At 46.1% G+C, this 26,078-nt stretch overlaps 2 protein-coding genes and 1 long non-coding RNA gene across 4 annotated transcripts; 1 reads left to right on the top strand and 2 right to left on the bottom strand.

The window, feature by feature from the left end:
• Positions 1-98: 98 nt before the first annotated feature.
• LOC147187865 (mitochondrial peptide methionine sulfoxide reductase-like) lies at positions 99-4,208 on the bottom strand. Its single transcript, XM_086100185.1, has 6 exons — positions 3,999-4,208; positions 1,928-1,996; positions 1,663-1,782; positions 1,466-1,570; positions 1,271-1,377; positions 99-387 (listed from the first exon to the last, which is right to left on the bottom strand). The coding sequence occupies exons 1-6, from the start codon at positions 4,138-4,140 to the stop codon at positions 217-219; spliced, it is 714 nt and encodes a 237-aa protein (XP_085956311.1). The 5' UTR covers positions 4,141-4,208; the 3' UTR covers positions 99-216.
• Positions 4,209-5,240: 1,032 nt separating this feature from the next.
• Positions 5,241-7,964, top strand: LOC147187864 (uncharacterized). Its single transcript, XR_015097647.1, has 2 exons — positions 5,241-5,637; positions 7,435-7,964. It is a non-coding gene; the product is annotated as an uncharacterized LOC147187864 (long non-coding RNA).
• Positions 7,345-25,638, bottom strand: LOC147187863 (intraflagellar transport protein 172 homolog). Of its 2 annotated transcripts, none has more exons than XM_086100183.1 (47): positions 25,396-25,638; positions 24,896-25,039; positions 24,650-24,762; positions 24,547-24,586; positions 24,361-24,426; positions 24,169-24,248; positions 23,985-24,072; positions 23,653-23,867; positions 23,397-23,520; positions 23,226-23,321; positions 22,386-22,547; positions 22,248-22,301; positions 22,043-22,146; positions 21,465-21,550; positions 21,243-21,355; positions 20,986-21,153; positions 20,432-20,583; positions 20,172-20,364; positions 19,993-20,085; positions 19,832-19,909; positions 19,500-19,748; positions 18,681-18,759; positions 18,480-18,600; positions 17,370-17,514; positions 16,240-16,329; positions 16,040-16,137; positions 15,751-15,886; positions 15,538-15,654; positions 15,298-15,440; positions 15,115-15,208; positions 14,925-14,989; positions 14,600-14,780; positions 14,164-14,273; positions 12,711-12,840; positions 12,378-12,476; positions 12,171-12,280; positions 12,028-12,091; positions 11,257-11,343; positions 11,070-11,186; positions 10,872-10,976; positions 10,677-10,796; positions 9,979-10,074; positions 9,848-9,907; positions 9,409-9,507; positions 9,174-9,327; positions 9,003-9,094; positions 7,345-8,844 (listed from the first exon to the last, which is right to left on the bottom strand). In XM_086100183.1, exons 1-47 carry the CDS (start codon positions 25,432-25,434, stop codon positions 8,755-8,757), a joined length of 5,259 nt encoding a protein of 1,752 aa, XP_085956309.1. In that variant the 5' UTR covers positions 25,435-25,638; the 3' UTR covers positions 7,345-8,754. The 2 variants fall into 2 exon arrangements, with proteins under 2 accessions (XP_085956309.1, XP_085956310.1); XM_086100184.1 differs by having other exon boundaries at positions 20,447-20,583.
• Between the last annotated feature and the right edge of the window lie 440 nt (positions 25,639-26,078).

The raw sequence follows: 26,078 nt of genomic DNA, 5'->3' as shown, positions 1-26,078 counted from the left end.
CTCTGCTGCCCTCTGGCGGCAATAAGTGGTCAACTATTGCCCATGTTTGGCAACGCAGGAAATGCTCTCACCCTGATGTGTGTTTAATTTCCCCAACAACAAATTCAATACATCTTTATTCATATCGCGCTTTCACAAGAGCTGCAGCTGTTTAAAAAAAATCACTTTCAGGGATATTTAACATAAAATAACAAAAATAGAACAGAACATTGTCACCTAGGCCTTCTCCTTGATTCCTATTGGACAGGAGACTCCAGTCCCGCCTAGCCCGCAGTAGCCGCCCGGGTTCTTGCTCAGGTATTGCTGGTGGTAGTCCTCGGCGTAGTAGAAGGGTTTACCTTCCGCGATCTCTGTTGTGATGCTTCCGAAACCTTCTTTAGTCAGAACCTGCACAAGCACACACACGGCAACAATCAATTTTCTTTACAGGATGCAAACTGTCCGGTTATCTACACCAAGGAGCCTCTGCTGTCATTATTAGCAAAACACCAAATTCTTCATTTCTGCCCAGTTAGACGAGGTCAAGGTTGACCATAAAACTATCCTATGTCTGGTACAAAACAAGATTTTATCAACTGTCTCAAGAGTGGCTTTTTGTACATGAACTAACATGGACGCTGTGTGTTTATTAATTTGGGTGTAACACGTCCTATTTGCATGTGTTAACATATTAAGATGCATCACAAAATAGTGGAATACAGTTTGCATTGAAATAGTAAAATATGTTTTTAAAATGTGAGCTAATTGATTTGGTGTTGTTCTTAGTGGATGTAATTTATTTATTTTTTAATCAATAAATCACTCTTTTTGGGCTTTGGAACCTTTTCTTGCGACGACCACAAATCAAGGCAACAAAAGCAGCAAAAATGTATCACAATGTTGTCAGGAATGATTTGACACGTCAAAAAATGAAATAAATGAACTCAATTTGTGTGTGTGTGTGTTAGTTTTGCAACTCAAGTGACTTCAGCGGGGGGACAGATTTAGGACCCAGATGGTTTGGCAAGAGTGTGTGTGTGTGTGTGTGTGTGTGTGCGTGTTTGCGATGGGCCAACTGCTCACACGCACACATATACATGCATACACACAGATGGAAGCGGGAGGGGGAATTGAAAGGGGGCGGGGCTGTACAATCTGGTGATAAAAGAGAGGAAACCAAATGGCGACGCTCACCACATATCCTCCTATCAATTTGACATCAAGTCATGACCAAACGATCCCAGAGTGGCAACGCAATGGGATCGGTCACCGCAGACAATGTCGTGCATACCTTCTGGTATTGATCCTGGGACACGAGCGCCTCCTCAAGCTGCTGCTGGCCACAGGCGTAGATGGCCGAGCGGTACGGCGTGCCCACATCGTTGCCCTGACGCATACCTGGACGCGCACACATGATGGTTTTTTTTCTTTCTTTCTAAAAAAAATTCCAAGAAATAACGTGTAGCATTGGGCGTGCATATCGTACCTTGCGTCGGGTCATGGCTTTCCCAGAAGACTTTTAGCAGGTTGGCAAAAGAAATCTGGTTTGGATAAAAGACCACCCGGACCACCTCGGCGTGGCCCGTCATGCCTTAACGCAAGATCAGAGTTACACTTATGTCACATGAAGGTAAAGTAAAACGGATGAATAAAAGTGTGTGCTTTGTGTGTGTTTGTGTGTACCTGAACACACTTCCTTGTAGGTGGGGTTGGGTGTGGAACCGCCGGCGTAGCCAACCTGAGTGGAATAAACGCCTTTCTGGAGCCAAAACTTTCTCTCTGCCCCCCAGAAACAGCCCATCCCTGCGGGACACCAACACACACACACACACACACACACATACACACAAATATGGGAAAAAAAATACGAAGAAACAAAAAAAACTTCCATTATGAATATACTATTGTGAGACGATGTTTACTAGATCTTCGGATCGACGCTACTCACCGAAAACGACCATCTGCGTATCTTCTGGGAACGGTGGCGTGGTTCTGTTGCCGTTGACGTCGTGTTTGGCTGGAGAAGAAGACGTGAAGAGCGATTACACACATGTACACCATTTGCATTATCCAAACACACACACTGTTGTTGTGCAATATATTCATTGTTACATTTCGACATTATCATTTATGTCGACGTGTTGCCTTGAGCAACTAGTGAAGACTGTAAGCCAAAACACACACACATTTGTACACACAGTGTTAGTTATGCATGAATTTTGCATTTATTTTTCGTGCTTGGATTTAATGTTTACCAAATTTATTTTTTCATTTTCATTCATTTTATGATTTTTTTTCATATTTGTATTTTAATTTTTCATTTGAAAAATATTTTGTGTTTCAAATATAATATCCGGCTGTTTGTTTTTTTTTCTTTTTTGTTGCTCATATTTACTGAAGAAAATACCAACCACAAAAAATAATGTGCTTATAAATAATGGTAATTGTTATGAGTATCAAAATTTACATGTGTCTGGTGTGTGTTCACAACATAAGATGCTTTATGACACGCATGCACACACACACTACGTATTAGTGCTGCTCTATTTCCATTCGGGCTTACGTGTGTGTGTCAGAATTGGCCAATGAGCATTGAGCAGTACAGCAGTTACATCCCAATCGACTTCTATCCATTTTTAAACGTTTTAGGTTGTTCTAAGGCCGCCATACACTGCTACACTACAGGGGGCGCTGGACTTTAGCCTGTTTTAATGCCGCTTCTCTCCCTCCCCTCTTCCCCTAAATGGCGATGAGCTAATCTGACTGCAAGATGCTGCGTTGCTCTGTGAAAGCGCAGCCAATTGAAGCGATATTCCTGCCATGGCTGGGTTCTGTGTGAAAGGCAAAAGCAGATAAATGGATGCTCTTCTGTTCCGGCTGTGATGCCAGTGCACATCTATTCATGGCACGCCAACACTTAGTAGCCCCACTCGTACTGAAGAGGAGCGCGCCGGGGTGCCAACAGGAGCGGCTGCCAGATTAAAGCTGACAGCAGTCTTGTTGTTTCCTACACACATGCACACACACACTTCCATCCAAAATACTAAAAATAAAGAGTACATATCCTGTACAAGCAGATGGATGAACGGGATGACAGTCCGCAACGTGTCGGCTTGTCAGGTGACATTTTGACAACACTTTGCCAATACGGTGAATGTGTCGTGATGTTGAATGCAGTTGATTATTTTTCTGTCTGTGTTAGCAAAGATGATCATAAGTTAACAGTGTTCCTAGCATTATCTTCTTCTGTTGTCGACGTGGGAATGGGTGATATAGCCGTGTACGGCCTGGTCAGTAATTACTGTCATAAGTGGAATTTCGGTGGCTTGGTGATGAAATGCTGCATTGACCAGCCACTGGTGGCACCTTAAATAAAGAAGTAGACTTGCTTCTACACTCTTTGGTTAAACCAAACCGAGTACAGCATACAACATGTCTCTCACTCTGGCACCCAGATTTTGGCCTGGTTTACTGCCAATTCTCTCCGTTCACCAGTTCTCATTCTAGTTAAGGTTTGCAACTTGTATTGGACATCTACGTCTATAAAATTTCATCACGGCAAGACATAGGATGGAAAAAATGTGTCATAATTTTTGATCCATGGGTGAATTTGGACGAAAGCATACCACTGACATGTTTCAGACGGACGGATTCATGTTTCCTTTAAATAGTGGCTCAAGCACCACGGTAATGTATTTTTTTAAACACAACATCGCAAAAAAAAAGTCATTTTCATTGTAAATCGAATTCTCGCCGTCAAGCGTTGTTACTGTTTACACCGAAGCGAATTATTTGCGCATGCGCAGCATGTCTGTCGAGCTTTAAACTTTAAAAACGTGTTTTTTTCCCCCAATAATTTAGACATTACAAAGACTGTTGTTGGGGCTTTAATCTGTCCGTCAACTATATCCGCTTCAACAAATCATTGTAATCGTGTTTCTTCGCGATACTGTAGTGAGCGAAATACGTGTCGTCATTCCGAAACTGAGCATGCTAATGCTAAGGCAGTGGTGATTTACCGGCCACTTTGATAGCTTCAATCCGGCCGGGTAGCGCTCTATCCGGGCTTGGCATCTGAGTCTTGGACGCCATTTCCCCCATCCGACCGTTGGCAAAATGTCGCCAAATCAGACTTAGCCTATAGGCAGAAGAGGAAACCATTGGGCTCGACAAGCCCTGTTAACCGATAACGCGGTTAGCGTAGTTACGCAACAGCCACGCTTGTGCAACAACACGCGTTACTTCACTTGGATTAACAACACACACGAAAAAACTATGGAATCTCGTACTCCAATTATAATAAATATATTAAATGCCTTCCCAGTGTGAATTATTGATGCCTGTGCTGCTTTTGCCGCATCATAAATAACATCATACGTACAGCCCTGTTAACTTAGTTTTAGACTGTTAAAGTAATTTGGAAAATACTCCGTTTACAGGCCGACTTATTCACAGTGAACTATACCATCATAATCGAGTTGAATTGTAATGTTAATGTGAATATTTTGTTCAAACGACAGTGTCGTAAAAGAATTCCCAATGGGAGTTCGGCTTTAATAGTCTAATGTGGTTGGTTGCACTCTGCAGTGCAGTAAACTCCAACGCCAGCTTCAAGCAGCCATACACATATTCTTAAATTACCTCTTCAAATATAATCATTTTTTTTGAGGTGAAGAATAATTACGGCTTGGCTTTGTAGGCTGTCCCTAATAAAGTGGCCAGTGGGTGAATTCGGGACATTTCGTGAAATCGAGTCTTCTGTGTTGTTCGGAACGACACAAAGTAAAAGTGTCTCCTTAATGATCATGACATTTCATGCCGAGTGTGGCTGCAGTGGCGCAGTCCGCCTCCCATCAGCCAGTCTGCAGGCTTGACGGGGGGGCGGGGGGGGGGGATGCAAGACGAGACCATGTGGACCACTGCTTGTCCTTTTTAATTCACGTTTGAGTGACTAAAACGACGATACCGGCGGAGGAGGGGGGGGGGGGGTGATGTGCGGTGCAGTGAAACCAAATTGCAGTCTATCTCTACACACCTCAAGTCCTCCACTGAATAGCAAAAACAATACACAGCATCCCTTTTTTTGCCATCGCTTTCCTCACATCAGTAGTAACAGTATTTTACTGTGTCATATTTTGGAATCACACGTGTGTTCCCATGGCTATTTAGCTCCTATTTGACTTGCTCATGTTAACAAACACACACACACACACACACACGATAGACTGGGCCCTCATTGAGCTGGTACAGAGAGGAGGATGCAAAGGGGGAGGAGGGTGCAGAGCTGGAGGCTGAGGATGTAACAGAGGACCACCCCTCCCCACCCTCTCTCCATCTGACTGCGCCCAGCTCCTCATCGTCATCCTTCATCCTCATCCTGCTGCAGCCTCACGCGCCCCTAAAAACATGTTAGGATCTACTATTCTCGTTGGAATGCCTCGGGAGCTTCCCTGGACTCAAGTTAGGGATTCGAGAACGACAACAACTAAAGGATGCAGGTCCGACGTCCACATCCTTGCCCCCCTCTCAGCATCCTCAACCCTCCCACCTCCCATCCTGCGCAGGGCTCCAAGGACCGGGTTGAAGCGCTCGATCGTCGGACACAAGACTAACCAGCAACGGCCTCCACTCCCATCGCTTTCAAAAGACATCCATGCGGTAAAAAAAAAAAAAAAGACAAAAAACGGGAAGGGGGGGTGGAATCAAAACGTCTTGTTTCCATTGTACTTGATGTTGATGATGATGCAAGCATATTTCAATGTTTGTCTTTCTTAAACCTTAATTTTAGAGCTGCGCCTTACGAATAATAAAAAAAAAGACGCAATGTGGGGTTGTGCTGTGCATGCGCAACTTGTACGAGACTGCGCATACGCCCTCGTCCAAAAGAAATCCGAGCTACTGAATTACATTGAACGCACCGCAAGGGCCATTTAACATCATTTCATCGCCAAAACCGGACCTGCTATTTGTGATTCTGTTATAATCTAATTGATTTCCGTGGTTGTCAGGTTTATGCACGACCCCCACAAAAGGCAGGCAAGCCCCCCCCCCCCCACTCCCCGCCTCCCCCTTCTGCAATTGAAGCTGCTGCACGCTATCTGGGTCATTAGCATGTGATACTGCAGTTTCATTTGCTACAAAAATGCTGCAGGAAGTCCGTTTTGGGGGGGGGGGGGTGACATGGGTGATGATGTCAAGTCCCAGCATCAGCATCATCGTTTCCACCCCCCCAACACACACACACCACCTCCCTCCCATCACCACCCCTGCAGCCCAGCCATTAATGCAGCGCTCTATAAGAGGGTGCATTATGGCTACTGGATAATGGAGGCTGAAGGTTTTAATGGGCCAAAGTGCTGCCTTACGGGCCATTCCGCTGCTTTTCACCTGACGCCTGTACACAAAAACCTGCAGCGTTCGCGCTCGGCGGCGCATCGAATGCCAAATCCGGGGTCGAAAGATGTTAATTTTACACCCGCGGGGGGGTTCTCGCGACTCTTGTTGCCATTGACATGAAAGGACGGGATTTCGAGACTGAAATGAAAATGGACCGCGTTAAAACCAGCTCAGCGTTAATTCTTCGTCTGGCTTGTGCGGGTGCTTTGTGCAAACACTGAACATGTTTGGCGCGGTAGTCACAAGGTCAAAAGTGAAGGTGATGGGGGTGAATGCAAGGAGGGATGCGCTGGAATTGAAGAGTGTACAATGTTGGTGGTGATGGGAGGGACAGGGGGGCGCTGCAGGAAAAGTAGGCCAGCCGATGCAGTCGGCAGTCACGTGAAAAGTGGGTCGTCTCTCGTCGTGTTCACAGCGGACCTTGATTTAAATGTCCATACAATTAAGGCACGCGGTGAATGCCAAGAGAGAGGCCTAATAACGACAACAGGGCATTCGTAGCATTTCACATACACACCCACACACACTAACACACAAAAAAAAAAAAAAAAAAAGACATTGCGTACATGTAACATGTATGCAATGTAACCAAACGGATAAACTCAATTCGGCAAGTAAAGATTTTGACTCATAATTTGAAAATATTTAGGATTTAACAAGTCGAAATTGAACCATTTGTCAGGTTGCCTCCCTCAATGGGCACGATCTCGCTCACACCAAAATGGAGGGCAGCCCATTTGCGCCATTTTATTCATTTGGAGCTCACAATACAATGTTTGGGTCTTCACGGGTGTGCAACCTTTTGAGCACAAGTGACATTACAATTTTCAAAGGGACAGACATGCATCGATGCGGTCAGAAATATGTCTTGGGGATTTTTTTTTTTAATACGTGTAGCCTACATTAACAAAATGTATTGTCATTTTTAATAATCAAATACACAAATATTGAATAAATACACTAAAAACATTCTTTGTACAGTATGTCAATATTTTTAATGTCCTGAAATGTTTGAATACAAAATACAGGAAAAACTACATTTCATAATTTTTTTTTCAGGGCTGGAAGGCAAAAATATTGCAAGATGTATCGCAAGATTAACAACATTTCATGTGGCGTGTGAAGACAAAATATACAATTTTTTTTAAAAATCCCTGCTATATTTTTACAATTTGTTTGTTTGGGTTTGTAAATTGAAAAAAATAAATGCATTTCTTTGTGTTCACTTTTAATGCTACATGTAATCAGCTCAACAGTGCCTCCAGTGGTTACGTTGGGAACCACATAATTCAAGTCTAATTGGTTTGCTCGCTTCAGTCTGTCGCGAAAAAGGTATTTGCTTCAAAAACTCATTCATCCAAAACTGTTTCCTAAAAGAAAACAATTTTTTTTTAATTAGAAAAAAATGCCATGTGTAAACCTAGGTTATTAATTTTGTGTTCAAAGCAAAATGCTCATACATTCAGTTCAAGTTCTGAATTTGTTTGGTGCGCAAATTGCCTCTTTTCAATTCAATGTGGGGGTGAGAGGGATACTTATGATTTATTGTGTTTGTTTGACCAAATAAAAAGACCCCTGATACATAAACAGCCAGCGACTCTTTTTTTCTGTGTGCCACAAGGAGCAAAGACGGCATGTTGACTTTTTGGTCCAACTTTTGAAAAGAAAAAAAAAAGGTGATGATGCCATCGCTAGCAAGAAAGGACGAGCCCTTCTCCTGAGAGAGGGAGGAATGTGTTTCCTAGCGACCGGATGGGGCGATTCAGAAGAAAGCAAAACTTAAAAGTCGGATGTAAGTCGATTAAAAAAACTAACAAAAAAATCCAGAATCTATTCGCAGCAACATCGTTAAAAGCGACATTAGCGAGGACTTTTTGGCGAATTGGTTTCACCTAGAAGCATATTCTCAAGGTTAAGAACATCATGTCAGAGTTATACCCTTGAGGATTTAACATTCAAGCAATCGCCATTGCGTTATGAACGCACGCACAAGGAAAAAAAATCGACGATCGTCACAAGAGCAGCGTCAAGATGAAAGTTTCCCCCGGGTCATTCAAAAGTGAACAGACTCGCGGACTCGGGAGCAAACAAAATAGATCGGAGATCATTTATATTGGAAACTTGATCCCCCAAAAAACGCAACCTACAAAAAAGAATCGCGAGTAATATTAAGAATAAATAACTCTTGTTTTGGAGCTGAAGCCCTATTTTAGAATTACCGGGAATGAAATGAGGTCGCTGCTATTCCAGGCTAACAATCCTGTGAAGAAAAAATAAATAAATACAATGGAAGTTAGTCAGACAACAAAAAAACTGCATTCTGAGCCTTGCAACAAAAAAAAAACTGCAAGTAGAAATCTTGAGAACCTTCCGCGGGTGTCAGTGGAAGGAGAATCCGGCCGCAGGCAGGCCGCCGCACCATTGGCTGATGAACTTGAGGACGTCCTGACACTCCGGACTATGACTCGTCTAATTTAAAAAAAAAAAAAAAAAAAGCATGATTTTTAAAATGAATGACAATGCCTAAAACGTGTTGACCCGCTTTTGAAAAAGGCTCACAATCGTTTTAAAAACACGCTTCATGCCCTTCGAAAACGTCCGCGTTTGCTCATCTGTCCTTCGCTCACCTTGGTGGTCATGAGGAATCGATTCCAGTCTTCTTTGTTGGCAGCTTTTCCCGCCGCCGAGAACTCCATTTTGTTTCTTAAAACGGGATAGCCTGGAGGTGGGAAGACATTTTTGAAGAGTTGACGACTTGGAGCCGATGGATGAAGGTTTGCGCGTTTGGTGTGTTTTACCGGTGAGAACGCAAGGCGGCGAGCGAAGACCGCTGTTGGAGTCCACCAGCGATGCTTCGTACGAGTTCCTCTCGTCACGCGGCAGGACCTGCTCCAGGCGACCGTACACGGCCACCGTCAGGACCCAGTTGCGGATCTCCTCCCGCTGCGGGTCCTGTAAACGCGCACGCGCACTTTAGAAGTGGGGGAAGGGCGGGAGAGGGGCATGAGTGTGTCGGGGTGGTGTGGTCCTTACAGGAACACAAGGCTTGGGAGGAAGGGGAACTTCAAAGGGGATGTCGGTGTCGGTGAAATCCGAGTGATCAAGGGAGTCCAGCGTCCCATCGGTGATGGCCTGGCACAAAGCAGTCCATGTAAATAAGAGTTTGATATCGCATACAGAACAGTGGTTCGCTTGTGTTTACTGTTGGGTGGGCTTGGCTGATTAAGCGGGGGGGGGGGGGGGGGCATTCCAAAGGCAAAGTTGTTTGGTCGTTTTAAATACACAAAAGTGTAATTCACCTTATTTGATGTTTAGTTTGACAGTCAACTCCAACTGGAGGTTGCAGTAAACAACCCAGAGCCTTTTTTTTCTTTTAAAGTTGTTCAAGTTCTGCCAAATTGCTGCTGATTGTACAGATTTTTAATTTTTGTTTGAGCGAATGTTTTGCCAACGTTTACGAGAGGAGCCTCACGTCACACACGTCCAGGAAGTGGTTGAGAAAGATGAAGGCCATGTTTTCCCAGCCGGCCGCCTGAAGGGTACAAGGAGCAAAACGTGTAAGCGGGGAAGAAACCTTTGAGAGAAATGCAAGGACACACTCACCCTGCAGGCCAGGCCGGCCTCGTAGAAAGCTCGGTCTGCAGGGACCAGGTCAGTGTGACGTAGCAGGGACACGGATAGTTTGGCCGAGATGCTCGTCTGCAAACAACAACCTTTAGTGTTTTCCCCCCGCCCCTCCTATTTGTTTCTCATGTGACGAATAGAAATCAAGAAAAATGATATCTGACATCGCAATTTCGTGCAGATGCCGTGAAAAGATGAGCGGCGCAGAGGTAGGCAAGTACTGGCATTTGCTGTCATGAGTCCTGTCATATTTGGTGGATTAATTTCGCCATTTTTTTTATTTTTTAGTATTTATTTTTTTCATTTATGTCAGAAAATAAGTGTAAATACTAAAATTAAATAAATCATAAAATAGTTTAAAAAATACACCAACATTGAACATTTTTGTATCAAATAATTGGCTCATTAATAATTAAATTGAAAAAAATTAAAGCTTTTTTTTTACTTTATTGAAATTGACATGCTTTTTATATTTCATTCACAAGAAAACATTTTACCGACGGATTTAATTGTTTTTTATTTGATTAAAATACAAAAAAAATACACTTTGAGAACCAAAAACAAGACATATTCATTGACCAATTTTGTTTTATGTTTAATTTTTGGGACATCGAACTCTTTCCAGCATTATCGCCCAAATTCTTACGTTTTTGTTCCCAAAAAATTGTTTCACGTACCAGCTCCTCCAACCCAGCGACAGCGGCTCTGGTGGCGTAGTAGTGCGAGATCAGCAGCATCCGCTCAAAGTCCTCGTGGGCCGCAGAGCTCTCACCTGCCGACTTGGACAAGTTCTCACACTGAAAAGAAAAGATGTGGGACGCTTGGACTGATTTCTCAAGACGATGACAACTGCTGACTTGCTCGGCTGCTACCAGCTGCAGCAGAACGTCGCGGAGGTCGGCCCACGTGCGGTACGAATCCGGAGCCTCGGGGAGGTGGAGCATGTCGAGGAACAGCCGCTTGTAGATGTTAAAGTTCTGCGGAGAAGACAACGTGAACTGGTGAACGAATGAAGCGACTCGCACATTACGTTAGGTCTCTCTCGATCCGGCTTATCCTTTTTTTTTTACCTGCGGGTTAGGCGGCGCTCCGTGTTGCACGTAGAGCTGCAGCGCCTTCGGAGCGCAGCCCTCCTTGATGAGATGCGTGGCGTACAAGGCCACGTACTTGTGGAGGATCTTAAAGTTCTGAAATAAACGGCAAGTTGGGTTACTCCCGCGGACGAGCCACTTGCCACGTCGCCAATCCTCAGTTCACCTGCTTGGATGCCGTGTCCAGACATTTGTCCCACTGGCCTCTCTCGGCGTACATGTCCAGAGCAGCCATGACGTCGACGCCCACCAGCTGAATGGGGGGGGACACACACTAGTTCGTTACTTTGTAAAGCTTATTCTTGTTTTTTTGTCTTTTTTTTAACAGTTCCACCCATCCATTCATCCATCCATCCATTTTCTAATCCGCTTTATCCTCACAAGGGTCGTGGGGGGTGCTGGAGCCTCTCCCAGCTGTCTTCGGACAGTAGGCGGGGGACACCCTGGAATGTGGGAGGAAACCGGAGTACCCAGAGAAAACCCACACAGGCACGAGGAAAACATGCAAACCCCACACAGGAAGGCCGGAGCTGGGATCGAACCCACGGGGCATGCTGGAGCCTATCCCAGCTGTCTTCAGGCAGTAGGCGGGTGATACCCTGGAATGTGGGAGGAAACCGCAGTACCCAGAGAAAACCCACACAGGCACGAGGAAAAAATGCAAACCCCACACAGGAAGTCCACAGCCGGGATCGAACCCACGACCTCTGCACTGTAAGGTCGATGCGATAACCACTATCCCACCGGGCCGCCACAGTTTCACCCCTCACCCAAAATACATTGAACCTTAAAACAACTCCTACTTTCAACCGTTTCATGCACTCTGTAACCTGATAACCTGACAAGCTGTCCACTGGAGTAACCGCTGTCCCTGACAGGGTTAACACACACGGAGGAGCAACACATCCCAACAGAACATGGGGCGGAGCGTACTTACGGAGTCAACTTTGCCCTGGTTCTTCAGGTGTTCCTTGTATTTTTGGTCCACGTAGCTCTCGTACCTGTGGGCGATCGAGAGAAGACGTGTGCGTGTGTGAGATCGACAGAGGGTATGAGAGTGAGAAAATATGTGGGTCATACCTGGGCTCCAGCTCCTTGGCCACCCTCTTGGCTTTGCTCCACTCCTCGCCCTCCATGAGGACATCGATGGCGTCCTTGATCTGGCCCACGTGTAAGTACTGCTCGGCGGCCTGCAATGTGACGTGCAGATACATTATTAAAATAAAAAAATTAAAATTTTAATTTAAAAAAACTTTCAAAGTGTGCGGGTGTGCGAGGGGGACCCACCGTGTTGTACTTCCGGAGCTGGGCCAGGCGAGGTCCAACCACCTGAACCACCTTCACGGCTCGCTCCTCACCCAGGAACTTGATTGACAGCTCGGCGGCCTGGGCCGCACAACAAAAGGCTCAAATGCATGACAAGCTCAAACACACACAACATTCACATTTGCTTTACTAAAACATGACAACAGGTCAGTCGGTCACATTTGAACCTCGTCGATGGGAGTCAGAAATGCTTTTCAGGCTGCACGGCAGGAAAAACAAAACAAAAATGAAACCAAAAAAAAAAAAAAAAAAAAAAAGCTCCAGAATTCTTTTGTCGTCGATTTTTGACGTTACCTTGATCCAGCACTTCTCCATCAGTGCGGCGTTGGGGTCGTCCTTCACCTTCAGGTAACATTCCACCGCCCGGGAATATTCGCCCGACTGCTCCCACTCCCGAGCCTGTTCCAGTAGACCCTGAACACCTCTGGACGGACGCACGCAAAACACATCAACGGCGTGGTTAGCAGTCCAGTTGGTGTCAAGTTTGATTTGCATCTGCGCTCACGCCGGCCAAGCTAGCATGCAAGCCATGATGAGCAAAAGCCATAACGGGCCCTAATGTGAACGGAACACAAAAATAAAGTCGATACAAGAGTTTGGGAGTTTGTGAAAAGGAAATCACTGCCTACTTTCGTGGGAGAGCTGACGCAGAGGCATGAGACGCACGAAAATATCCAATATTAATAACATAGACACATAAATCCCCGCCACCCCCTAAAACCTCCGTGATCGACTTGGGACCAGTCCGTGGGAACCCCCCTGATGTAAATGCTCAAACATCAGTTCACATTAGTTTCCACTTTTTTTTTTTTTGGACTGAAACTGAGATGCGAATGGAGAAGAAAAAAAAAATACTTGGCATTGTTCATCCTTCAGATAACCTCTTCGTTCCTTTTAAGAAGGCGGAATGCGCCGCATGCCAGAGAAACCAAAATCGGCAAGCGGAAGCCGGAGTTGAATAATTCAGTGTTGTCTCGCTTCAAAAAAAAAACAAGACAGCCGTCTTCCTCCACGGTTTCCATGGGTAACGTTTGATGTTTTCTCCCACCCGTCGTCAAGGGGGGGGGAGGCGAGCTGCCAAGTTATCGCCAGTTGGGTCGAGCTGCGGCTCTGCGGCTTTGTGCGCGCGGGATACCGACGCTCGTTCCTTCTTGTCACCCCCGGAGACTCAAATTATTTTCAAGTCAACGTCTCTCGGCGTCATTAGACGCTGGGGGTTGATGATCGGATGAATCCTCGGTGAATAAGAGCAGATGTTTTTGCTCCATGGCAACCGGAGTGGGGGGTCAGCGGAGGAACTGCGACTACGTTTACTATAATAAGATATCCCTTTATTTGTCCCGCAATGGGGAAATGCACGTCACCATCCGAATTGGTGGAGAGTGGCAGAAGATATGGCGAAGTCCTTACATGTATGGCAAATGGTTTATTTATCTTTCGTTGGGCACTTACTCGATGTTACATTGAGCAGCAGCTCGTTATTTTGTGTGACGCTAGCTGGTTACGCTAGCTGGCTATGCTAGCTGTCTATGCTAGCTGGCTGGATGCCCAATGCGACCAAAAGCGCCATTTTGAACACCATATTTGAGTGGTACAGGAGGAAATTAAAAAAAATAAAAAATTCCGTGGATACGTGCCGATACTGTTTTTCAGCGAATCGAAAAACTGGCAAGGGGGTGTGAATGGTAATTGATGAATAGACAGAGGTTGACTATTTCTCCCGACGTTTGTGGGAGGAGGCCCTCACCTCATTCCCTTCTTGGTGGCCTCTTTCTCGTACTCCTCCTGAAGAAAAGAGAGCTTGTTGGGCAAGTACTCCTTGCAGATGCGCATGGCGTCGCTCCACATGTCCGCGTCCTGAGCAAACACAACAGGAACGCGTCAACGGCGCTCTGACTTTCGATTCTGGGTCATGCCACCAACTGAAAGGTTCTGGGAGTCCCTTTTATGTCCGCTTCGCTAATAGCAACTAGCATAAGACTCCATATTCTCAGTTGGAACTATTTAATGGATGCTTTTTTTTTTCTGTTGGATGTGGATGAAGGTACTTTTATGTTTATGCCCCGCCCACACAGGAGGGCGTCTCTGCCTAGCAAATACGACAATATGTAACTCGATGTACAAAACTGGATTCAACGACACATTTGTGCACAAAAAAAAAGTAAAAGTTGAGTAAATTCCACCTTATAGTATTTGACAGCCAGGTCGGATCTCTCGGCTCGGAGCAGGAGGGCTTCGGCCTTCTGGTAGTCTTTCTGTTCAAAACACAACTTGGCGTGTCCCACAAGAACCTCCGGGATGCTCTCTGGATCGTGGCTCTCGGCCACGCGCTGCGCGTTGATCCAATCTTTGTTGTGCGCGTACCTGGAAAGTTACAGAAAGTCGCTGACTTTTTTCTTATCGCCTTCATATGCCAAATGTGATAGGCGGAATTTTATTCCAAAACATTTTCTTATGTCTGCTTTGCCATGTCATTCAGGTGGCTAAATAGGATCTGCTCGTACTTACATGTGCACAGCTTCTTTGGGCTTTCCCGCTTTAATGAACTCCTGCTCGGCCTCTGAAAACTTGCGCTGGAGAAAAAAAGCAGGACAGAGATTTAACTCATTCAGTACCAGCCAATTCTGGACCAAGTCTGAAAAGACGTTTAAAAACGTCTTTGGGAGTGAATGATTTAATGTCGTAGCGTCTCGTGTACCTCGTCTTCCAGGTACATGGCGTGCTTTAGGTGGATCTCGGGTATCTTCTCCTTGCTTGAAAGACGAGCCAGTTCGAAGGCAAAGTCGAATAAACTATGAGAGCAAAACAGAAACGCATTGTTTTTTTGGGGGGGGGGGGTTTCCTGTAATGAGTCTGCCGGACGTGTCGGCATGGCGCTCACAAGCTGTTTGACGCCGACTCGATGCCGTACTCCAGTAGGCCAAACTTAATGAGCAGCTTGACTGCCGCCTCTCCCCCCAGACTCCGGGCCCACAGGTAGCCCACCTGCTTCTGAGCGTTGGGGCCGCCGTGGCTTTTTGCAATCTGACACCCACAAAAAAAAAAAAAAAATGACAGAAACTGGGTCACTTGGATCACAAGGCACCACTGTTTCTGCATGTAGTGTCGCAAAAATGTGTACCCTATACGCATCCTCCCACATGTCATGAAGACGGTACATGTTGACGGCAGCTTTCCAGTCTTTGGCCTCCATCAGGTGATGTTCCGCTTCTGAGAACTTGGCCTCAGCTTCCAACTCCTGCAGCCCGCCCCCCCCCCAAAAAAAACATGTCACACACAGCGTTGTCACAAAAAGTTTTTTTTTTTTTTAGTCCCGGATATTTGCGGAGCTCACCTTGGCCAGGTGGAGGTGTGTCTCGGTCAGCAGGTCGGGATGATGTTTGGCCACCAGGCGGACCACGTCATCGAACATCTGCTTCTTCTTGTACATAGTGATGGCCAGGTCCGTTTGGTTCACTGTGGAAAACAATCTGAGGGAAGACAATCAATACGCTCAGAAATTAACTGGCTGCGTGGGTTTGACATTTGATGAGGGCGGCCGGACAAAAATCTGACATCTTGAGAGTCACTTGGGTAAAAAAATGAGTTGAAAACAGCCGCTTCAAACCAACATGGCTGACTACCTCTCAGCCTCCTTAAATTTGCCGTCTCGCTCCATCTCCTGAGCCCGCTTCACGTAAAGCTCGTTGACTTCCTCCTTGCTCATGCATTTCAGCGCCAACTGTGTGTCACCAAAAAAGTGAAAATAAAAAAATGGTGAAAAAATAAAACTTCATCTTTATTGCCACCGATCACGTTCATTCAAAAGATAAACGAACAAAACCTTGTGCGCTTGCTCCCAGCACCCCGCAGCCGTGTACATGTCAATGGCGTCCTTAATGTGGCCCGCTTTGATAAACAGCTGCTCGGCCACCTGCGGAACGTAAACATATGAAAAGAAAACTTTAAAAAAAACATTTCTGTTTTATAAATTGCAAATTAGCTCAGCTAATTTTGAATTTTATGCCAGATCTGCTCTGGGTTGCTTTGCCAACAAATTTAATTGCAAATGCTAATTTAGCATTTTCAGCTAATCACTGTCAAATCTCATTTAAAGCTCCTCGATCTTCATTTGTTGAGCTTAACAATCAGCCTTAAATTGATGTCACACCAATCCGGTTTTGATCCAGATCTGATCCACATTGAACATTTACATTTCATGTAATCTCTCTTGTAAATTTTTGGGAAAATTATTATGAATCAGGGGTTGTTATTTATCAGATATTCCCAGGAGGAAGACGTCATGTGAAAACAGGTTTGCTCCAGATTGCACACGTTTAAATTTCAGTACAGAACGGAAAACGTGCTGACGAAATAAAATGTAAACATTTCAGGAGTAGACATGACGCGGGTAAAGTTTTGTTCTCACGCAAACGCTAAGTTGGATGAACTCGTGATGGAACGATACGAGAAATCAATGCAGCAAACGCGCGCTTGTGCCAATTAAAAAGTGTCATGTCATCCTTTCCCCGACAGGTGCGCGCACGCGCGCCTTTGTAGCCTTTATTTTCTAGTTTGCAGAGAAGCACACTTTTCCTGCAGGCGGCAGCGAGCTTGTTATCTTAATGACTTTGCCAGAATGTGCCCGTGGAGCAAACGGAAACGCAAATAGACACAACTATTTTCAGCCATGCAGAGGCGGCTCCGGCGAAGCTGAGCTCATCACAACCGGCGTCCTGCGACGCTTTTATTCCTCTCTTTTGCATTTTATGCCTCATCTTGTTTCCGCTCTCTCCATCAGCGATTATTCACACCGCTGTGACAAACTTGCGAGAGACGCGCAGTTGAGCCCGGAGGCTGTCGACATGTTTGAATTATTGCAATGGCAGTTAACATTAGCGCTTTGTTACACAAACAAAATTAAAACGGGGGCGGGGGGTGAATATGATACCAAGTAGTTCCTATTGTGCTCACCTCCATCTCCTGCATGGAGGCGTAGTGCTGAGCGATCTTGAGGCAGTAAATGGCAGCCGCCGGGTCCTCGTTGAGCTCCAGGATGTGGACGGCTTTCTTCCACTGGCGAGCTGCGATGGCCGCCTCCACCGCCTTGATGGAGCAGCTGCAGTGAGACGCAGGGGTTGGAACAATGTCAAAATGTGTACAATTTGTGCAAGGAAGCATTTGAGAATCTATAAATAAAGAGATTGTATGTACAAAGTTTAGTGGTGCTCAGCGCTGATTGATAATGATTAAATTCCATCCATTCATTTTCTGATCCGCTTTATCCTCACAAGGGTCGCGGGGGCGGGGGGGGGGGGGGTGCTGGAGCCTATCCCAGCTGTCTTTGGGAAGTAGGTGAGGGACACCCTGAACTGGTTGTCAGCCAATCGCAGGACACACAGAAAAACAACCATCCACGCTCACACTCACACCTCGGGACAATTTTGAGTGTTCAATCAGCCTGCCGTGCATTTTTTGTGAATGTGGGAGGAAACCGGAGTACCCGGAGAAAACCCGCGCGGGCACGGGGAGAACATGAAAACTCCACACAGGGAGGCCGGTGCTGGAATCGAACCTCTGCACTGTGAGGTCGACGCGCTAACCATTCGACCACCAGGCTGCCAATGATCAGATTAACAAATAAATAGATTTTAGCAGTTGTAGTTTGCAGTGCCAATCAGTGGGTGGGGAAGCTGGTACACATATTCGGCCAAACAATGCATTGGTTGCCAGCCAATGGTAGTGTATGTTAAAAATAATAATCATAATAAAAAAAAATACATGGGATGATGAGCTTGGAAAAAATATATAATAATCGGTTATTAAATCTCAATATTGAATAAGGGGAAAAAAAGTCATTCAGGCCTCATACAAATTCAAAACCTCTCAAGTGTGAGGCGGACATGCGAACCACTAAACCACCGTGGCCAGTTTGCTCCTCCTCATGATGCTAAATTGGGCGACCAAAAGTTCTCCCGAAAACTGCAAACTACAAGCATTAATGTCCATCTTTTTTTTTTCCTCTCATCCTCCCAGCTCTCCATCTGGCCACAAAAGTTCTCTCTTCACTTCAGTCCACTTTACCCAGCCTCGATGAAGTGTGTGATGGCGGCGTCCATCTGTTTCTGTTGGACCAGGTAGTCCCCCCAGGCCTCCTCGAGTTTCACCACCTCGGCGGGAAAGGAGTGGCGGGCCAGCTCCACGGCTGTGTCGCGCAGGAACATTTTGAGAAAAACATTCCGCCATTTGCGTGCGCCCGTGTGAGAGACGACCGACTGACTGCACCTTTACTGAAAGCGGCTCCTTTGCAATAGCACTCCAAAGCTCTCTGGGGGTTGCGCGTCTTCTCGTACAGGTCACCAGCCTAAAATAAATAAATAAATAAATAAAACAAATAATTTTTTCCCCTCCAACAGGAAAATAAATAAAGAAATCCACCCATCTATTTTCAGATCTGCTCATTCTCACAAGGGTCGCGGGGCGTGGCGGAGCCTATCCCAGCAGTCTTTTGGCAGTCGACAGGGGACACCCTGAACTGGTTGCCAGTCATTCGTAGGGCACACATAGACAAACAAACATTCGCGCTCACATTCACACCTCGGGGACAATTTAGAGTGTTCCATTAACCCGCCATGGATGTTTTTGGAATGTGGGAGGAAACTGGAATACCCGGAGAAAACCCACGCAGGCCCGGGAGAACACGCAAACTCCACACAGGGAGGCCGGAGCTAAAAAAATCGAACCCTGCACCTCTGCACTGTGAGGCCGACACGAGAACCAATCGACCACCCGGGCTGCCAAAATAAGTACAAAAATACAATCATAAATTTTACAATTGGAAAAAAAAAAAATCTACAAAAATCAAGACACCTGGGAATTGTTTTGAATTCGCAGCTGACTTTGGCCGAGAGGAGATTTGCGCCCTGACCGGGTCGCCTTTTCCGGAAATGACTTTCTTTGGGGTTTAGGATGAGCTCAAATAGTATTTATGGGTTATAACGGCAGCTGTTGCTTGGTGTCGACGTAAATTTATTCCATCCCGATGTGATTACATTTTTTTCCAGAGCGACAAGAGAACAACATCGAGGATCAGCACCCAGCTACCTGCTCGTAGTACTCGGCCTTGACAAGGCTGGCGGTGATGCGGCTGACGGCGTCGCCGTTGTTGGTGATATTGGGCCGGCTCATGGCCAGGCGGGCGGCTTTTGCCGGCAGCCCCGCCTTCAGGTACAAGTTGATGGCGCCCTGGTCGTCTCCCTCGCCCTCCTTCACCTCGCCGGCCTTCTCGTGCTGGCCCGTGTCGGTCAGCCACTGGTAGTAGTTCCCACGTAGCGTCTCCAGTTCCGGGTGGCCCTTAAGTTTAGTCACCGAAATACAAGTCAAAGCCAGTCGGCAGCAGCTGGATCGAGTCCATCAAGACCGAGCGCTAAGCCTACTTTGGCCTCGGCCACGGCGATGCATTTGTCCCACATGTGGAGCTCCTGGTACATCTCGATGGCTTCATCGATGGCGTTCTATGACATCACACGACACTGGGCGTCATGCCTCGGACTGACTCACTGTTCTCAAGTCTTCCGAAGGAGCCGTGCTAGCAAACCTGCTCCACGTAGTGCATCTCGGCCAACTCGATGTTCTTGTCCAGCATGGCCATGCGCACTTGAACTTGATAGAACATCATTCCATCACCGCCCTGGACACACGACGACATACACGACTAAGTTTTGGGAAGGCAGGATTTTTGGGGCCGTGTAGCGAACGAATACACGCGGCAGGCACCATTTCCCTTGAAACCTTCTCAGCTATCTGGTTTGTTTGGTGGAGGTAGCGAAGAGTGGAGACGTCACCCAAGGCGGCAAAACACCTTTCCGCAATGTGCACTTGACGGGCTTCGAGAGCCAGATTGCGGAGCGTTTTCCACATGGCCTCGGTCTCCGGTGACATCTCCAGAGTCTCGAGGAAGGCCGTGACACTGCGGACAAAACAAGCAAAACACACGTCGCTGAAGCTTCGGTGAAAGGCTCTCGAAAAAGACCTACAGCGAGCGAGCGTACGCTCCATAGTCGCCGTCGTTGACCGCCGTGCCAAACTCGATGAGGCTCTCATCGAGGGTGTACGTCACCATGTTGACGCCTTCGGTCACCAACACGTCCGTCTTGCCATCCGCTCTTTCCAGATCTTTGATGTCACCCTGCCAGTCAGAGAGAGAAGACGGAGGAAAGGAGATACTTTTTTTTTTTCCAACAACCACACAGTGGGATATTTTAACTCATTCAGTCCCAAAGACGTTTTTAAACGTCTTTTCAGACTTGGTCTAGAATTGACTGGTACGGAATGAGTTAATCACTGTATTATTTCTTAACTGCAAAAATGAATGTGGCAAGATCGAACGTCATTGAGCACATTCTGGTGTGCATGAATTGGCCACCGGGGGCAGTGTGATACGATCATGCGGCAATACGAGGAGTTTCACTCACCTACTGGAATTGTTTATGAAATTTGCAGCCCACAGACAAACAGAAATTCGCCCTCACGTTCACGCTTATTGCCAAGTTAAAAGTCTTTGATGAACCAAAGATGCGAGTCCCGTCACCTTGATGGGGAACATGGTGATGCTCTCGGGGCTGTCGATGCTGTACCAGATGCACAGGTTTCCGCGGTTCTGGGCTACCACCACGTCACTGCCGGGCACCCACTGGACGTAAGAGCAGAAGCTGAGCAGCGTGCTTTTGACGCCGCTGTCGATGTCATAGAGATGAAGCTGCAGAGGAAACGGCAAAATGTCTAAGTTGTACGTAACAGGGAAACTTGTTGACTGTCTCCTAAATGCGTCGCTTGCATCAGCCTGACCCGCAGCTTCTTGTCGCGGAAGAGCAGCTTGCAGCCCGTCTCGTTCAGCTCCAGCCAGTCGACCTTGGAGTCGTGGCTGATGGTTCCTAGAGTGCAGCCGGCCAGCAGGTCCACTGAAGAGACGCGAGCAGCGGGGCGGGGGGGGGGGGGGGTTTAATCAGATGGATCTTCTCTCTCGTTCAAGCTGACCGTGGGCCACGAGATGGAGAAACTCGCACATACCAACAGCGATGGTCTTCAGGTCAACGAGGTAGGCAAGCTTTTTGTTGTCTTGGACTCCTTTGTGCTTCCTCTCGTTGATGCGCACGCTGAACCACATCGACATGTCAGACATGAAGCTTCCATACTTGCACAGAAAGCGTCACAGCTCATTTTGTGTCCTGATTTTAGAAATTATATTTGGAATATTTTTGATGTGGTGTTATTTGACGCTAAAGAGAGATGGACATTGACCCCAAAAAACCCCAAACTTGAATCCTGAGGTTTCTGCACTATTTCTTTGGAAACAGTTTTACAACGCCATCTAGTGTACAAAGGGGGAAAGACAACTTTTAATTTTAAAAATATTACGCGCAGCTTCCCTGTACATAATGTGCCCTCGCATTACACTCGTAAACATATTACGCAATCAAAAGCTATCTTGTCTGTTGATTTTTCACATCTATGGCGGATGTTAAGTCTAACACGTTTTAAAAGTGTTAAATTCTTCAAACTACATCCCTACAGGACAATTACGACATTTGTGAAGTTATAAAAAAATATATATATATTTTTTTGATGTTTTATTAGTAGGAAAGTACCTGATGAGGTGAGGGCTCATAAATTCAGTTCTGACGGAACTCAGCACCTGGTTGTCACTGTACTCCACCAGGCTCAACTCGCCGGCATTGAAAATCATGCACACCTGCAGCAAAAAGCAATCAAATCAACTCTTGTGTGACTCAAGTGATTTTTTTTCCTTTGTGTGTGTGTCTTTGGCCATAAAAGTTAACAGCGGGTATTTACCGAGTCATTTTCAAAAAAGAACTTCTCGTTTCCCCCACCGCCGGGCCACGGCACCTGAAAATGAAGGCAAATGAATTATAGAAGCCAAAAATAAAAAATAAAAGTGATTCTTTTTGTGTGCAAAGTCAAGCGCGTTACCTCGCTGAGCTTGTTGGCCAGCATGTCACCCAGCAGGAGGGTGTCGGACGTGTGGGCCACCAGGTAGCGGTCCTTGCCCATGATCTTGACTTCCTCTATCTCATAGCCGTAATACGACTTGAGGACCACCTGTGAGCTCGTCGACAGGTTCCTCACGATTACCTGGAAGGGGTTGGGGGGGAATCCAAGGACTGGTGAGCTCAAATGATGCGCATCAATTTATGGATAGCACATTTTTAATTGACATGCACTGTTTATTCAAAAATAAATCCGCGACAATAAAAATATTTGTCAAATGAAATGTGGCGATTATTTGTGCATACATATGAGAGAGAGTAGAAAGAGCAGTCCTTTTTGTGTGATTTATATTTATGTTCATCTTGTTATTTTCGGCTGGCTATTTGGATGAAAAATATTTGAATGTGAAATCAAGTCATGTGGCAAGATTTTTTTTCTAAATACTTTTGTGTTTTTTGTTTTAATGTTTTATGGGCGGCCCGGTGAACAAGCGGTTAGCGCATCCGCCTCGCAGTGCAGAGGTCATAGGTTAGATTCTGGCTCCAGCCTTCCTGTGTGGCGTTTGCACATTTTCCCCCGTGCCTGCGTGGGTTTTCTCCGGGTATTCCGGGTTTCCTCCAACATTCCAAAAACATCGATGGCGGGTTAATGGAACACTCTAAATTGTCCCTGAGGTGTGAATGTGAGTGCCAATGTTTGTGTGTCTCTGTGTGCAACCAATTCAGGGTGTCCTCCGAAGATTATTAGAATTTAAAAGTTTTGTATTTTATGCGCCCTGCTAATCCAGGGTGAGCAAACCAACACATTCGCCACCCGCTGTACCTGACTCAGGCCCACGTAGGTGACTTCAAACTTGTTCTTGTAGATGCTCCTCCTCAGGCAACAGTCGAAGAGCTCCACCCCCCCACAAAGCGTCCCCTGCCGAAACAACATGCAAGTTCTATTCACTGTTTCCCCCCCACATAAAATGACCTCACAAGGCTGAGTATTTACAGCACAAAGCCGAGATCCGTCCCTCTTCCAGGCCAAGCTGGTGATGGTGTAGAGGTTGGCGATCTCTTTCGACTTGGCCTCGTCCCACACGCCCCTCCGAGGTGCCCAGTTGAACACCCGAAGCCTGGACAGGACATGGCACAAGTTGCATAGAAGTTTTGCCATTTCGAAAAGGGAAAACTGACTTGATAAAAATGATCACAGTGGCAAGTCCAGTCCAGTAGCGACTCGGCTATGTTTGCCCCGCCCCCACAACCTGTCGAAGCTGCCCAGTACCACCGACTGGCCGCTGGGACTGCTGGCGGCTACGGTGAACTCTCTCTCGCTGCGGTCGCGGCTGTAGTCGAAGGTCTGAAGGATTTGACCGTCGCGGCTGTAGGCCACCACTTTCTTGTCGCAGCCTCCCACCACCACGCTGTTGGCGCCCCAGGCGAGGGCGTACGGCGGGCACACATGCGTCAAAAGCTTCCCCTGCGGAAGAAATTGAAATTCAAATTTGCCTTGAGAAAAATAATGATGAGATGTTTTGCCCAAGTGGTACCTCATGTTTTGACTTGTCCTCCTATCAGCAAAAAAGTTGAAGCTCACCTGAGATTCACCTGAGCCTTCGTCGTCAAAGAAGTAGCGAACAACGTTCCCGTTCGCGTGGCCGCACAAGATGCCTTTCCCAGAAACGCTGAGCAACAAGACAGCAAAAAACAAAAACACATATTAATCGTGACTTTTCCAAAAGGATTTTCGGAGGGGTAATAAATAAGAATAAAAGATTTACTTGGACGCCAACGAGACCACACAGGACTCTGTGCCGTAGATGGGCGAAGACTTGTTTGTCTGAACGTTGGCGAGGCGAACCTGTGAAGCCGCACCAATATTCAGAAATAGGATTACTAATCCTGGCCTACGTCTATCATAGAAACGGACAATTCGTTCCCTGCTGTAAAATTCGTGTCAATGTCACTCTTACCTTTCCATCCATTAAACCATAAACGATAGCATGCTCTGCAGGCCAGAGCAGGCGTGTCACAGAACTCTGAAAAACATCATCATTCATAATTAATGATCCCTCTACCATCACCCGTTGCACATAATGCGCATATTGTTATTAAGAAAAGGAACGAGTAACATGAAAAAGAAACACAATGGATCTTACTGTCTGGATAAATTTGTTGCAAATGGTTTTCTTGTCCCCCCTGCAAAGCAGAGAATCGTTTAAGTACATGCACAGATAATTTGACACATTGACGTGATGTTACCAGTCCTCTCCGATCCTGTACACATAAATGATGTTGTCCGACTGGCCTATGGCGATCCTGGTGGAGTCAGGTGAGAACGCCAAATCGTTGACCACGTAGCTCTGCTTCCCGTACTGACAAGACAACAGCGTTCGGCTGTTAAACATTCATTTGACCCGTTTGGTAATGCGAGTTGAACTAGCCAGTGTGTGTATATTCATGTTGAGAGAGCAAACTAGAAGGTGGCAACAGGTGATAAAAGGATACCTTGGAGTCGATGGGCTTAGTAGAGAACTTATCCCTCCTCTCACCCTGCTCATCGTAAAGCAGCACCACTCGGTCCACAGTGCAAACAGCAAGTTTGCTGTTATTCGGGGCCCAGGCCATGCAAGTCACTTTGGCCGAGGCCTCCTGGGGAATTAGAAAAAAAGGGGAAAAATGATTTTACGTTTCAGTCAACAGGCTATTTAACCGTTTTGAATGTTTAAAGTAGTGTCCTGTTGGCTCAGGAAGGATTTAACATTAACACCAACACTAAATATTAATGTCGGTTTAAGCCTTGGCTGGCAAGGTAATGCAGGGAGTGCAACACTGTTATTTGACAGAACACCTTAAACAAATTCTAATAAGAAAACCAAATTACAATCGTGATAAAACACGAACATTCGTGGATGTTTTGAAGCAAAAGACTGAATTTTCCTCTCGTTCGCCATTTTCAAAGCCAAAAGTCAAGGGACAGTTTAGCATCGTCTAACTTAGCTTCTTACCTGAGGTGTTAAAAGCGTCTTGAGATGTTTCAGCTGCATGTTTAGACGTCAGGCGTAAGCTATCGCAAACCGAAATAGCGTCGATATAAATATATATTTTTTCTGTACTTAGTTGCTTTGGAGGACAAGCTTCGGGCTAACATCTTTCAAAGTCAACAATTTGGAGAGCAAACAGCAAGCTCGGGCATCGGTCGCTGCGATAGGGGAGGCTGACTTCATGGCTGACTTCGCTTGTCCACACCATTTTGCTATGGGAACAGTCGCATTCTTTATGACGTCATCGCGAACCTTTTGAGAAGGAATGGGGATTATGTCGTCATTCCGTTAAAAGAAATGTCCTGAAGCACTGACCATAGAAGAATGATAAACTATTACTTTAGGCGATACTTATTGTCTTAAATATTCGGTGAAAAATTAAAATAACAGTTTGTCCCCTTCGAAAAGATAAACATCCGGGTTCTGTTCCCTGTCGCTGAATGATGACGTTTACAAGAACACATATTGGGCTTCTTGAACAGTAAACAAACTGATCTCCTTAGTTACCGTTCGGACGGGGACTTGTTGTGCCTTTAAAGCACGGAAATCCAATTCGGATGGGTGTCTTTGTCGTATTTAAGATGAAAGTACATGTTCGCTTATATTCTGAATAAAGCGGTCGTTCAATCGTTGATGTTTCCAAACGT

Source organism: Hippocampus guttulatus, chromosome 20 (genome assembly GCF_054856545.1).
Source record: "Hippocampus guttulatus isolate MCC_2025c chromosome 20, RoL_Hgut_1.0, whole genome shotgun sequence".
NCBI classification, from domain to species: Eukaryota; Metazoa; Chordata; class Actinopteri; order Syngnathiformes; family Syngnathidae; genus Hippocampus; species Hippocampus guttulatus.
The sequence above is the reverse complement of the archived record's forward strand: the minus strand, read 5'-3'. Positions and strand labels throughout refer to the sequence as shown.

What these genes read in the sequence shown, in the direction of transcription:
- LOC147187865 (XM_086100185.1), bottom strand. Translation starts at nt 4,140, where the DNA reads ATGGTTTCCTCTTCTGCCTATAGGCTAAGTCTGATTTGGCGACATTTT. An exon ending in CTACAAGGAAGTGTGTTCAG is followed by an intron (nt 1,571 to 1,662) that starts GTACACACAAAC and finishes TCTTGCGTTAAG; the next exon opens with GCATGACGGGCCACGCCGAG. An exon ending in AAGCCATGACCCGACGCAAG is followed by an intron (nt 1,378 to 1,465) that starts GTACGATATGCA and finishes GTGCGCGTCCAG; the next exon opens with GTATGCGTCAGGGCAACGAT.
- LOC147187863 (XM_086100183.1), bottom strand. Translation starts at nt 25,434, where the DNA reads ATGCAGCTGAAACATCTCAAGACGCTTTTAACACCTCAG. An exon ending in AGCTCCGGAAGTACAACACG is followed by an intron (nt 12,281 to 12,377) that starts GTGGGTCCCCCT and finishes GTCACATTGCAG; the next exon opens with GCCGCCGAGCAGTACTTACA. An exon ending in GATTCCTCATGACCACCAAG is followed by an intron (nt 8,845 to 9,002) that starts GTGAGCGAAGGA and finishes TTTTTAAATTAG; the next exon opens with ACGAGTCATAGTCCGGAGTG.